This window comes from Heterodontus francisci, chromosome 9 (genome assembly GCF_036365525.1).
Source record: "Heterodontus francisci isolate sHetFra1 chromosome 9, sHetFra1.hap1, whole genome shotgun sequence".
Lineage (NCBI taxonomy): Eukaryota > Metazoa > Chordata > Chondrichthyes > Heterodontiformes > Heterodontidae > Heterodontus > Heterodontus francisci.
In genome coordinates, this window is record NC_090379.1 from 52814650 (window position 1) to 52828853 (window position 14204).

At 44.3% G+C, this 14204-nt stretch overlaps 1 protein-coding gene across 2 annotated transcripts in view; it reads right to left on the reverse strand.

Moving 5' to 3' along the window:
- sos2 (son of sevenless homolog 2 (Drosophila)) overlaps positions 1–14204 on the reverse strand; it is a 159241-nt gene that overhangs the window by 70612 nt on the left and 74425 nt on the right. For both annotated transcript variants that reach the window (XM_068039077.1, XM_068039078.1), the window contains exon 7: positions 8610–8720. In XM_068039077.1, coding sequence (XP_067895178.1) covers positions 8610–8720 — 111 coding nt within the window. The remainder of the gene's footprint in view (positions 1–8609; positions 8721–14204) is intronic.

Below are 14204 nucleotides of genomic sequence, written 5' to 3' on the forward strand. Positions count from 1 at the left end.
CTAGTTTTAATAATTTGGTTAGTGTGGCATTTACCAGCTTTTTGTACTCATTCATGGGGTGTGGGCGTCGCTGGCCACGCCAGCATTTATTGCCCATCCCTAATTGCCCTCAAGAGGGTGGTGGTGGGCTGCCTTCTTGAACCGCTGCAATCCATGAGGGGTAGGCACACCCACCTATTAGGAAGGGAGTTCCAGGATTTTGACCCAGCGACAGTGAAGGAATGGCGATATAGTTCCAAGTTAGGATGGTGTGTGACAGCAACTACAATTGAACCTCAGTGGTGGGAAAGCTTGTCAAAATAATGGATTAAATTTTATTAGCACTCCGCAAATCGCAGCGGCTCACTTTGAAGTTGGCGGTGTTCAGGTGCGGATGCGCCATCACTGAACCCCCACAATATTTCATGCGGGGGCTCATTTAAACGGAGGGAGCGGTACGGCCGTCCCCAATGATGTAGAAGGGATGGCCGCTCCGTCCTCAGCGATGGCGTCAGGCGCCACCACACTGGCGCCATTTTTAAAGGGCTTCAAGTCCTTAGAAAAAATTTTAATTTTTAAAGTTATATCACTGTGCATTTTATTTAAAAAATAATTAAAAGCTGGAGGCTCTTTCCCCCCACCCAACACAATGTTTCCTTTTCATGAAAATTTTCCTTATGAAAATAAACTTTATTCCCAACCTGAACTTCCCCCCCCTCACCCCCCAACCTCATAACATTTGCCCTTGAACCCCTTCCCACCATCCCCACAGCCAATAAAAAGTGTTTTTTCCACTCCCCCACCCTGATAATTTCATTTCCCCCCCCTCCCCACCAATGTCACGCCAGAGTTCCGAAGGTGTGTGAGTTCCAGCTGGCGGCCTGAATATCAGCATGGGATGGCCACCGGAACAAGGCGAGTTCATTTGCATTCATTAGTCTTTATTAACATATTGAAATGAAGGGCCGCACTGAGGCCTCGCCGCCGCCGGTAAAATGCATCAGGGCCTTCTTGGCGTCGGGGATCATGGGGGGCCTCTCCCAGAAGAATGTGCGGGCTCCTCCCCCCATGTCCCCCAACGCCGAAAGCCTCATAAAATTCAGCCCACTATTTCGGGACAACATTAATAGTCATGTGGATTAGTTCAGGAAAGCTAGCACAGATTTATTAAGGGCAAGTTGAGTTTAACTAACCCAGAGTCATTTATGGCATAAGAGGCAGCCATTTGGCCAATCAAGTCCATGCCAGCTCTCCACAGAGCAGTCCAGTCAGTCCCACTCCCCTGCTCGATTCCCGTAACCCTGCAAGTGCCCACCCAATTTCCTTTTGAAATCATTGTCTGTCTCCGATTCCACCACCCTCGTGGGCAGCGAGTTCCAGGTCAGTATAACTCGCTATGTAAAAAAGTTCTTCCTTACATTCCCCCTGCATCTCTTGCCCAAAACCTTTAATCTGTGTCCCCTAGTCCTTTACCATCAGTTAATGGAAACAGTTTTTCCTTGTCTAAATTATCTAAGCCTGTCATAATCTTGTACACCTCTATCAAATCTTCCTCATTCTCTTTTGTTCGAAGGAGAACAAGCCCACCTTTTCCAACCTAACTTTGTCATTAAAATCCTCCATCCCTGGAACCACTCTGGTAAATCTCCTCTGCATACTCTCAAGGATCCTCACATCCTTCCTAAAGTATGGTGACTAGAACGGGGATGCAATACTCTAGTCAACTGAAGTCAATGGGAATCAGGAGTCATACCTAGTGCAAAAGAAGATGGTTGTGGTTGTTGGAGGTCAATCATCTCAATTGCAGAACATCACTGCAGGAGTTCCTCAGGGTAGTGTCCTAGGCCCAACCATCTTCAGCTGCTTCATCAATGACCTGCCTTCAATCATAAGGTCAGAGGTGGGGATGTTCGCTGATGATTGCACAATGTTCAGCACCATTCACGACTCCTCAGATACTGAAGCAGTGCGTGTAGAAATGCAGCAAGACCTGGACCATATCCAGGCTTGGGCTGAAAAGTGGAAAGTAACATTCGCGCCACACAAGTGCCGGGCAATGACCATCTCTAACAAGAGAGAATCTGACTATCTCCCCTTGACATTCAATGGCATTACCATTGCTGAATCCCCCACTATCAACATCCTAGGGGCTACCATTGACCAGAAACTGAACTGGAGTAGCCATATAAATACCATGGTTACAAAAGCAGATCAGAGGCTAGGAATCCTGAGGCAAGTAACTCACCTCCTGACTCCCCAAAGCCTGTCCACCATCTATAAGGCACAAGTCAGGACTGTGATGGAATACTCTCCACTTGCCTGGATGCGTGCAGCTCCAGCAACACTCAAGAAGCTCGACACCATCCAGGACAAAGCAGCCTGCTTGATTGGCACCCCATCCACAAACATTTACTCCCTCCACCACCAATGCACAGTGACAGCAGTGTGTACCATCTACAAGATGCACTGCAGCAATGCACCAAGGCTCCTTAGACATCACTTTCCAAAGCCACACCCTCTACCAACTTGAAGGACAAGGGCAGCAAATGCATGGGAACACCACCACCTGCCAGTTCCCCTCCAAGTCACACACCATCCCGATTTGGAACTATATCACCATTCCTTCATTGTCACTGGGTCAAAATCCTGGAACTCCCTTCCTAACAGCACTGTGGGTGTACCTAGCTCACATGGACTGCAGCGGTTCAAGAAATGCAGCTCACTACCACCTTCTCAAGGGCAATAAATGCTGGCCTAGTCAGCGACACCCACATGCCATGAATGAATGAATGAATGAATGAATGAATGAATTTAAAAAATGAATAAAAGTTGGGGCCTAACCAGAGTTTTATAAAGGTTCAGCATAACTTGCCTGCTTTTATACTCAATGCCTCTAATATGAAGCCCAAAGATCCCATATGCTTTGCTAAACCACTCTCTCAATATATGTCCTGCCACCTTCAAAGATCAATGCACATGCATCCCCAGGTCCCTCTATTCCTGTACACTCTTCAGAACTGTGTCATTCAGTCTATATTGCCTCACTCTATCCCTTCTGCCAAAATGCATCACCTCACACTTCTCTGTATTAAATTTAATCTGCCACTTGTCTGCCCTTTCTGCTAGCCTATACTATGTCGTGCTGCAGGTGGTTCATATCATCCTCACTGTTTGCCACTCCTCCAAGTATGGTATCATCTGCAAATTTTGAAATTCGACTCTGTATTCCAAGATCTGTCATGAGCAATTTTTTTCAATCCAATTGAACACTGACTCTCCTAATCCATGAGCCTCAATTTTGTTAACCAGCCTTTTATGTAGTACTTTATCAAATGTTTTCTTAAAATCCATATAGACAACATCCACTGCATTCCCTTCATCAACCTTCTCTGTTACTTCATCCAAAAAATTTAATTCGATTAGTCAAGCATGATCTGCCTTTTACAAATCTGTGCTGGCTACCCTTAGTCAAACCTCTCCAAGTGCCTGCTGATTTTTTCTCCGATTATTGTTTCTAAAACCTTACCTATGACTGATGTTAAACTAATTGGCCTGTAGTTGTTAGGACTGTCTTTACACCCTTTCTTGAATAAGGGAGTCACATCTGCCACTCTCTAATCCTCTCGCACCCACCACCCCCATATCTAGCGAAGACTGGAAATTTGTGGCAAGCCCCTCTGCTATTTCCACCCACACTTTCTTTATCAACCTGGGATGCAAGCCATCCGGACTAGGACCTGCTTGAGTTTTGGATCAGGTAACAGAGAGAGTTGATGACGATAATGTGGTCGATGAGGTGTACATGGATTTCCAAAAGGCGTTTGATAAAGTGCCACATAACAGGCTTGACAGCAAAGTTACGGCATGGATACAAAATTGGTCGAGTGACAAGAAACAGTAGTGGTGAATGGTTGTTTTTCAGACTGTAGGAGGGTATATAGTGGGGTTCCCCAGGGGTCAGTGTTAGGACACCTGCTTTTCCTGATAATATATTAATAACCTAGACTTGAGTGTACAGGGCACAATTTCAAAATTTACAGATGATGCAAAACTTGGAAGTGGACATGGATTGGATGGTGGAATGGGCGAACAAGTGTCAGATGAAATTCAATGTAGAGAAGTGTGAAGTGATTCATTTTGGTAGGAAGAACACAAACAGGCAATATAAAATAAAGGGTACAATTCAAAAGGGAGTGCAGGAGCAGAGGGATGTGAGGATATATGTAGACAAATAATTGAAGGTAGCAGGGCAGGTTGAGAAAATGGTTAATGAAGGACACAGGATTCTTTAAATAGGGGCATGAAAGCAAGGAAGTTATGATAAGCTTGTATAAAACATTGTTTTAGTCTCAACTGGAGTATTGTGTCTAGTTGTGGGCACCACACTTTAGGAAGGATGCAGAGGCATTAGAGAGGGTGCAGAAAAGGTTCACAAGAATGGTTCCAGAGATCAGGAACTTCAGTTATGAGGACAGGTTCGAGAAGCTAGGGCTGTTGGTGTTCAAAATCATAAAGGGGTCCGGATAGAGTAGATAGGGAGAAACTGTTTCCATTGGTGGAAGGATCCAGAATCAGGAGGACACTAATTTAAGGCAACTGGCAAAAGAAGTAAAGGCGACATAAAGAAAAACTTTTTAACACAGCGAGTGGTTAGGATCTGGAATGCAGAGGAAGATGATTGATTAAATTATGAGCTTTTTCTTCACAAAATCACAGAAGGGTTACAACACGGATGGATGCCATTTGGCCTGACATGTCAGTGGCAGCTCTCTGTAAAGCAACTCGCCTAGTCCCACTCCCGCAGCGAGTGGTTAGGATCTGGAGTGCACTGCCTGAGTGCTGTGAAGGCAGATTCAGTCAAAACCTTCAAAAGAGAATTGGATAATTATCTGAAAAGAAAAAATTTGCAGGGCTACAAGGCAAAGGCGAGGGAGTGGGACTAGGTGAGTTGCTTTGCAGAAGGTTTTGCAGATCGGCGCAGGCTTGGAGGACCGAATGGCCTGTTCCTGTGCTGTACTGTTCTTTGTACAATTCTCTCTTCTCTCTCTTTGGCCTCCTTGTCTCGAGAGACAATGGGTAAGCGCCTGGACGTGGTCAGTGGTTTGTGAAGCAGCAACTGGAGTGGCTATAAAGGCCAATTCTAGAGCGACAGACTCTTCTAGAGGTGCCACAGATGAATTTGGTTGTCAGGGCTGTTACACAGTTGGCTCTCTCCTTGCGCTTCTGTCTTTTTTCCTGCCAACTGCCAACTCTCTTCGACTCGCCACACTTTAGCCCCGTCTTTATGGCTGTCCGCCAGCTCTGGCGATCGCTGGCAACTGACTCCCACGACTTGTGGTCAATGACACAGGACTTCATGTCGCATTTGCAGACGTCTTTAAAGCGGAGGCATGGACAGCCGGTGAGTCTGATACCAGTGACGAGCTCGCTGTACAATGCGTCCTTGGGGATCCTGCCATCTTCCACGCGGCTCACATGGCCAAGCCATCTCAAGCGCCGCTGGCTCAGTAGGGTGTATATGCTGGGGATGTTGGCCACCTCGAGGACTTCTGCGTTGGAGATACGGTCCTGCCACCTGATGCCAAGGATTCTCCGGACGCAGCGAAGATGGAATGAATTGAGACGTCACTCTTGGCTGACATATGTTGTCCAGGCCTCGCTGCCATAGAGCAAGGTACTGAGGACACAGGCTTGTTACACTCGGACTTTTGTGTTTCGTGTCAGCGCGCCATTTTCCCACACTCTCTTGGCCAGTCTGGACATAGCAGCGGACGCCTTTCCCATGCGCTTGTTGATTTATGCATCGAGAGACAGGTTACTGGTGATAGTTGAGCCTAGGTAGGTGAACTCTTGAACCACTTCCAGAGCGTGGTCGCCGATATTGATGGATGGAGCATTTCTGACGTCCTGTCACATGATGTTCATTTTCTTGAGGCTGATGGCTAGGCCAAATTCGTTGCAGGCAGCCAAAATCCTGTCGATGAGTCTCTGTAGACACTCTTCTGTGTGGGATGCTAATGCAGCATCGTAGCAAAGAGGAGTTCCCTGATGAGGACCTGCCGTACTTTGGTCTTCGCTCTTACGTGGGCAAGGTTGAACAACCTGCCATCTGATCTTGTGTGGAGGAAAATTCCTTCTTCTGAAGACTTGAATGCATGTGAGAGCAGCAGGGAGAAGATCCCAAACAGTGTAGGTGCGTGAACACAGCCCTGTTTCACGCCACTCAGGATAGGAAAGGGGTCTGATGAGGCACCATTATGCTGAATTGTGCCTTTCATATTGTCATGGAATGAGGTGATGATACTTAGTAGCTTTGGTGGACATCCGATCTTTTCAAGCAGTCCGAAGGGACCACGTCTGCTGACGAGGTCAAAGGCTTTGGTGAGATCTATGAAAGCTACGTAGAGGGGCATTTGTTGTTCGCGGCATTTCTCCTGTAGCTGGCGAAGGGAGAATGGCATGTCAATGGTGGATCTCTCTGCTCGAAAGCCACACTGTGCCTCAGGGTAGACACGCTCAGCCAGCTTCAGGAGTCTGTTTAAAACGACTCGAGTGAAGACTTTCCCCACTATGCTGAGCAGGGAGATTCCACGGTAGTTGTTGCAGTCACTGCGGTCACCCTTGTTCTTATAGAGGGTGACGATATGGCATCGCGCATGTCCTGTGGTACTGCTCCCTCATCCCAGCACAGGCAAAGCAGTTCATGCAGTGCTGAGTGTATAGCAGGCTTGGCACTCTTGATTATTTCAGGGGTAATGCCATCCTTCCCGGGGCTTTTCCACTGGCTAGAGAATATTACCTATTATTTCATCAATACTATGAACACCCTACATGTTCTCCATCCTTATATTCTCACTAAGTATCTCTCCTACTCTTTATTTTTGGTGAAGTCTTGCACGATGGGTTTTAGCCTTCAAATAGGTTTCTGATATACTACCTTTTTAAAAAATTTGTAAACTAATATTACTTATTGGAGTGAGAGTTGAAGGCTTGCATCTATGTTTTCCAGATAGGGTCATCCATTTTATCCAAAAGCTCCTCTGGGATTTTTATGGTGTTTGTGGACCTGGACTCTTTCACTGCTCATATAATACAGTGACACCTGGTCTCACACTGAGCCCCAACTCCCAAGGATGATGCTGTCATGGCTTTATTTCTCTGAGCTGTGCAGCCTTAGTTTTTGGAAAAGCAGCCAACTTCCTCCATAGGGTTATTTTTCAGCTGTTTCACCCAATTGTACAGTCATTTCATATACCAGTATTTGTGTGGGGATCTTAATGTCCAATATGAAGTGAATTCTCAACCAGTCTCCTGGCACACTACAAACATTCACAGATAGTGAAACAGATTAAAAATTAATGCTAGATAATCCTGGATCTAATCTTGAAATTAGAGACAGTTTTTAGATCTGTAGAACCATTCGAATAATTTTTGCAAAAGGCACAAAGTGTGATAAATTATAAAGTTCCCAAACCTCAACTGCGATTTTAAACATATAGATATATGCATGCACACACACAGCCAATGCAGGGCATGTAGTAGAAAGGCAAGACTCAAGCCTACACTGGAAATGAATCAGCTACAATGGAGAAGAGGCCTCTGTCTGATGGAAAAAGCAAGTGAATGCAGAAGTATTATTAAAAATAGCACAGGAAAAAAAAATTACGAGGACCAAATAACTTCAAACTGATTTCACAGTTTTCAACAATAATTAAAATGGGTTAATACTTGGAATTATTTCACTAGGATTAATCTTCGCACTGATTTCAGCAGTAATGAAACATAGATGTTTCATTAGCCCGGAATGGGCCTAAATTCTCCCAGACTTTGGTGACGGGCTGGGAGACAGGAGGCCTGTCAATATGGTTGGGGAAGGCGTCTGGAGGGGAGCCCAACATCTTCCCACCACCATGGCATATTGTGGCGAGCACCCACAGTGGCTCCCTTGCCCACGAGGCAGACAGTTAAGCCACTTAAGGTCCAATTAAGGGCCACTTTGCATCCCAGGCAGGCATTTTGCCCATGTCGAGAGGGCCCGCTGCATGGGTAGACTGCCAGGTAAACCCTGACGGCTTCCCAGCAGGGTCCCCGGTGGGGGGTGGGGGTAACTCCTTGATGGGCACTCCACGGTCAACAGAGGGGCTCCCCAGTGGCAATGGGTGCTCCTGCACCTAACCTACCGTCAGTGTACCACAAACCCCCACCTCCAATCGCTGGGGCCTGCCTAGCCTGGGCTTCCCCAAACAAATGAACCACTCTTCCAGGGTGCCTCGGCATTGAGGCACCCTCATCCTGGAGCTGTAGACTTAGCAGTGGCCACCACTGGGGAGCAAACTGCTGTCCTCTAATGGACAGCGGTCTGTTAATTGGTCACCACCAATAAAATGCCGCCCCAGGGTCCCACCGGCCACCACAGTGAGGTTGGCTCCGCCTTTGCCGAAAAATTCAGCCCTATGTATATGTGGACATCCTTTCCAGTTATTTAACACAATCCATGCAAAAATGTTAAACCCCCTTAGAACCTCGAATTTTTTCACAAGTGAGCTGATACTTTTGATTTTAGTCAAGCCTTTCACAACCAGGAACTCCATCCTCATGTCAGTTTTCATTGCAGAACAAAAACAGCTTACCTGAAAGTAAAAGGCCACTGGTGACCTGGACATTAAATTGTTGAAGTGCTCATGAAACTGTGGCGAAAGAATGTCTTGTGCACACACTTCATATGGGTCAAATACTTGTTCCTGTAGACAAGAAAATAGTATAACGTTGTTTCATTTTTACTACTTCTTTGATTTTGCTTACAAGGCTGTTTAATTGTAAGCATAGTAGAATAAAAATGCTGTTTGTTATGATTAATATTCTGCCATATGGTTTGTATCATGAAATGACAAGTCCATTTTAAAAGTTACAAAGGACACATTTACTTCGAAGTGCTCAGTTCCCCAAAGAGCAAATTACAAATCTCAGTTGTGCCTTCGAGAGGTGTGAAGCATGTGTTTAGCATTTCCCCAGAGAGAAAATGAAAAAAACAAACATTCAGGAAGACGACTTCCACTGTTTTTTATAGCAAAATCGTAAAAGTGTCCTTCACATGCATGTTTATGATTTTGCTATTCTACCCCAAAGCAAGCAACAGAAACTGCTGTTTTGCACCTCCTCACAGCTCAATCAAAAACTACATCAGTTAAGGCCTGAGGCAGATTACCTGCTTGTGTTCTTTGTTAGAGTATGCTGCATGATACCCTGTTGGTGGATGAGGAAAAGGACAAAACAAATGCACTGGACTGGAAAGGATTACTGCAATCAAATGAGTCAATCCCAAGATGGGAAGGAAAAACAAATGATAATTTGTCTTTCTTATCCCTCAACAGAATTTGACAAGAAAAAATTTCAGTGCCCTCTTGAACTGGCCAACATTCTTCAGCTCCAGTGTCCCTAGATCGTTAATTCTTAGTTGTATGAAGTAGCTAAATTTAAACTATATTTGCCATCCTCCTTCTAAGCTTGTATATACCCCTGGTTATAGGCTTTGTGATTATGTCACAAAATTTCTCAAAATTCTAAACTCTTTACGATCTTAAAAATATTAAGATTTTCCAAGCCTTTCCTTTTCTGAACTGCATAAATATTCCCAGTTTCCTTATTCTGTCTTCAGATGCCTAATCCCAGGCACCAATTTAGTGGTCCTCCTCTGTATTCTGTTTATGGGTGGGATGTTTGTACTTCAATATAGTGACCATATAGTAAACGGTATTCCAGGTGGAGCTCAGCGTCCTAATCAGGAAATACAAATAAAGGTTTGTATTTTCTTTTTGCTAAAACAATGCACATTACGGAGAGATGTGACAGAAATGTTTAAAATTATGAAAGAACGGGACAGGATACCTAGAAGCAGAAGGCTGAATATTAAGCCACCCCAGCGGGTGGGATGGTGGTGTGGGGGCAGCGTAAAATTGAGCGGGAGGTTCCAGGAGGCCTACCTACCCCGCTTCCGCCTCTGGCCAGGTTTATAGCGTCGGGCAGGGGGTGGGTGGGAAATGGCCCGCCCGAGGCCAATCAAGGCCCTTAAATGGCAAATCAGGCACAGAGTGCCCGATTGAGGGCCGCCTCTGCCTCCCAACCCACCCCCGGGACCCAAGGCAACCCCCACCTCCCGCCAAACGACCACTCCAGCCTCACCAAGGAAGGATCGATCCCCCTGGTGAGGCATGCCCTTACTTAACTTCCCTCCTGGATCCATGGCTTCAGCTGGGCTGCAGTCCCAACAGTGGCCACCTCCCCCAGTGAGCTGCCGGCCAATCAGTTGTAACTTCAGTGTATTGCATAAAACTTACTATTGTTCTCCAAAGATTTATGTTCTATCCCTCTGGCTGTATACTGCAAAATGTAACTTTGTTAGTGCTGCTGCACAATCTGTAGATCAATCACTTCAAGACAGTATCCACCAACATCCAAAAAAAAAATCGATGTCCTATGTCGTGCCCTGTCCACAAATCATCTGATGCTCTCAATACTTAACTGCCCTTCCCTAAACACATGACTTTACATTTATCCCTTTGCCATTCCATAATTCACTGACCTTTTAAACCTGGGAGACAATGGAAAGATCCACAACAGACATGAGAATAAAAAGAACTAATGATGTCGCCTCATGAGGTCTTATGTACAACAGTGCAAAAGATCACCTGACCACACATCGTTCTGTAATATCCCACCATGCAATGGGAGCAATACCTTATTTATGTGGAAGATTGAACAAAAGAAATACTGCATACCTAGGATCATCTTCATTTTTAAACTCTGCATCTTCCTTCACATACCACCAGTGAACTAAAGAAAGGCATTGCACAGGAATAGAGCATTTAGCCCAGTGTCTCTATGCTGGTTCTTTGCAGGAGCAATCCAAAACTAATCCCACTGCCCTGTTCTTTTCCCATAGGTCCTCATCTTAGTTTGCCAGTAAGGAGGAGCATGGAAAAATGGGGCAGATGGAGAAATGCTGAGGGAAAGGAAGAGTAAACAACAAAGAATGATGCTCCTTTAAAGTGTTTTGCATTGCAAGGGGTCACAATGTGAAGGATTTCAATTATTTAATCCCTTCCCCACTGCATTTTAAACAAAAAAGAAAAAAAACTTGCATTTAAATCGCACCTTTCATGACCAGCAGACATCTCTAAGTGCTTTAGAACCAATAAATTACTTTTGAAGTATAGTCACTGTCGTAGTGTAGGAAATGTGGCAGCCAATTTGCACACAGTAAGCTCCCACAAACAGCAATGCAATAACGACCAGATAATCTGTTTTTGTGACTTTGATTCAGGGATAAATATTGGCCAGGACACTGGGGATAACTCCCCTGCTCTTCTTCAAAACATTGCTGTGGGATCTTTTATATCCAGTTGAGAGGGTAGACAGGGCCTTGGTTTAACGTCTCATCAGAAAGAAGGCACCTCCGACAATGCAGCACTCTCTCACTACTGCACTGGAGTGTCAGCCTAGATTGTTGTGCTCACGTCCTGGAGTGGGGCTTGAACCTGAAACATTGCGACTCAGAGGCAAAACTGCTACAACTGAGCCACAGCTGCACAGGCATAAACTGCATGTCTACTTAGGCATGACTATTTGATTACAGCATGCTTTGTATTTGAAGGATGACAACTCTGCTATGATCTAGCTTGCCTCTTCATCCCCAGATGTTTTGAAAATTGACTCAGTTGTGATTAAAATGAGGCATGCTCCATGCTGAAAATGACAGCGCTCAGTCATTTATCCTCTGATACTTTGACAGCAATGTCTGGAATCCTCACATGCGCAGTTTAAAACAGAAACCCAGAGGTTGCTCTCAGTGATTCTATGCTTCCGCATAGGGGGTGCTGTTGATGTCCCTCCAAATGCAATCAATCAAAAATCATTGAACGGATGAGAACTTCCAACGTTATGGTATTCGCTTGTCTTGTTAAATGAGGTGCAACTGGGTTTTTAACAGCATATTAATCTTGGAATTATTGAACAGCCTCATTGGCCCTGAAAAATTATTATGTTTGTTGAATGTGAAATTTTCTCATTGCAATAAAAAAATTCACATTTTTAAACTGTCTTATCGAAAGTTTGATATTTTAGCTTCTACCTTAACCCCATGTGTATATCCCAATAATTTATTTCACCCTTTTTAAATTGAATTAAAAGTGAAGGATAATCCGTGCATTTACTTCTTGGTTTGCTGTCTGTGGGAATACTTCAATGTGATTAGCTGCTTACCCTGCTTGTTGATATCACTGCTCCTAGACATCTGGAGATCCCCTTGACTTGGCGCCAGATTCAAACTGACGTTGGGCAAGAGGAAATCCACACCACAGGGATCGTTAGATCTTTGTGGGCAGCTTTCTTAGACATCAGCGGCGAGTGCCGTTGCTCCATGAAATCCAGGCCACACACATCGAGAAAATTTAAGGTCACTTACTGAAGGGCCCATCTATCCAACTGAAGAAAGGAATCAGAAACATGGAATTTACTTCCCATCTGTGGGCTTTTAGATAGCTAAAAAAATGGAACTTTCTCCACATACCCTTTTATATGCTGCTTCTTCCCTTTTAAATATTGTAATCAATTTAACATTGATCACCTGTAGGAAAGCATTTCATATTGCAATAATTCTTTGCATGAAGAGTTTTCTTTCAATCTTCCCTTCATTAAATCTTCATCTTGCCATCATAATCTCATTTTCATTTATTTCCCCACAGATAGTTTTACTTTGTCTATTCCTTATCATTTTGAATATTTCTATCAAATTGCCTTCAATTTTCTTAGTTTGAAGGTGTACAAATGCTTTTCCTCATAATTTAGACCACTCATCCTTGGCATCATCTTAGTAAATCTGTATTGTTTTTTCTCCAGTTATAATATTCTTACTATAGTGAGGAACCCAAAACTGCACACAATATTCCAGATATGGCCTATCCATAATTTTCACAACTCTCTTGTTTCTAGCTTTGGTTGTGTCATATAATTCTTTTTTAGCCTTCATTTTCTGCCTAACCTGATAGTTCATCCACAGAACCACAATTCTAAACACGGCTCCTTTTTTCTTCATGGAACAGTCCTTAAGTGTACTGCATCAATCTCTCAGTTACATTTTTCTTACTGTTGTTCCATTATTTTAGTTTCACTTGTCCCCACAATTTATCCAGGCTATGTCCATTTGCTCTTGTCCATTGAACAAATTATGTTTTTAAACTTTAAATATAACTATGTTATGATCACACATCCCTAATTTTCCTACTACCTTCGCACGTTGCTGACTTATTCTGGTTCGTTGCTCCAGTTTACCATCCCAGTTCATTACTGATAATGAAATCCAATATTACATCTGTCCTTGTAGGAGTCAGTATGTACTGACTCAAAAAAAAGTCTTGAATGCACTTTATAAATTCTTCCCCATTTTTTAGAACATTAGAACATTACAGCGCAGTACAGGCCCTTCGGCCCTCGATGTTGCGCCGACCATCTGACCTACACTCTTCCATTTTCATCCATATGTCTATCCAATGACCACTTAAATGCCCTTAAAGTTGGCGAGTCTACTACTGTTGCAGGCAGGGCGTTCCACGCCCCTACTACTCTCTGCGTAAAGAAACTACCTCTGACATCTGTCAGATATCTTTCACCCCTCAACTTAAAGCTATGTCCCCTCGTGTTTGCCATCATCATCAGAGGAAAAAGACTCTCACTATCCACCCTATCTAACCCTCTGATTATCTTGTATGTCTCTATTAAGTCACCTCTCCTCCTCCTTCTCTCTAACGAAAACAACCCCAAGTCCCTCAGCCTTTCCTCGTAAGACCTTCCTTCCATACCAGGCAACATCCTAGTAAATCTCCTCTGCACCCTTTCCAAAGCTTCCACATCCTTCCTATAATGCGGTGACCAGAACTGCACGCAATACTCCAGGTGCGGCCTCACCAGAGTTTTGTCCAGCTGCATCATGACCTCGTGGCTCCGAAACTCGATCCCCCTACTAATAAAAGCTAACACACCATATGCCTTCTTAACAGCCCTATTAACCTGGGTAGCAACTTTCAGGGATTTATGTACCTGGACACCAAGATCTCTCTGCTCATCTACACTACCAAGAATCTTCCCATTAGCCCAGTACTCTGCATTGCTGTTACTCCTTCCAAAGTGAATCACCTCACACTTCTCCGCATTAAACTCCATTTGCCATCTCT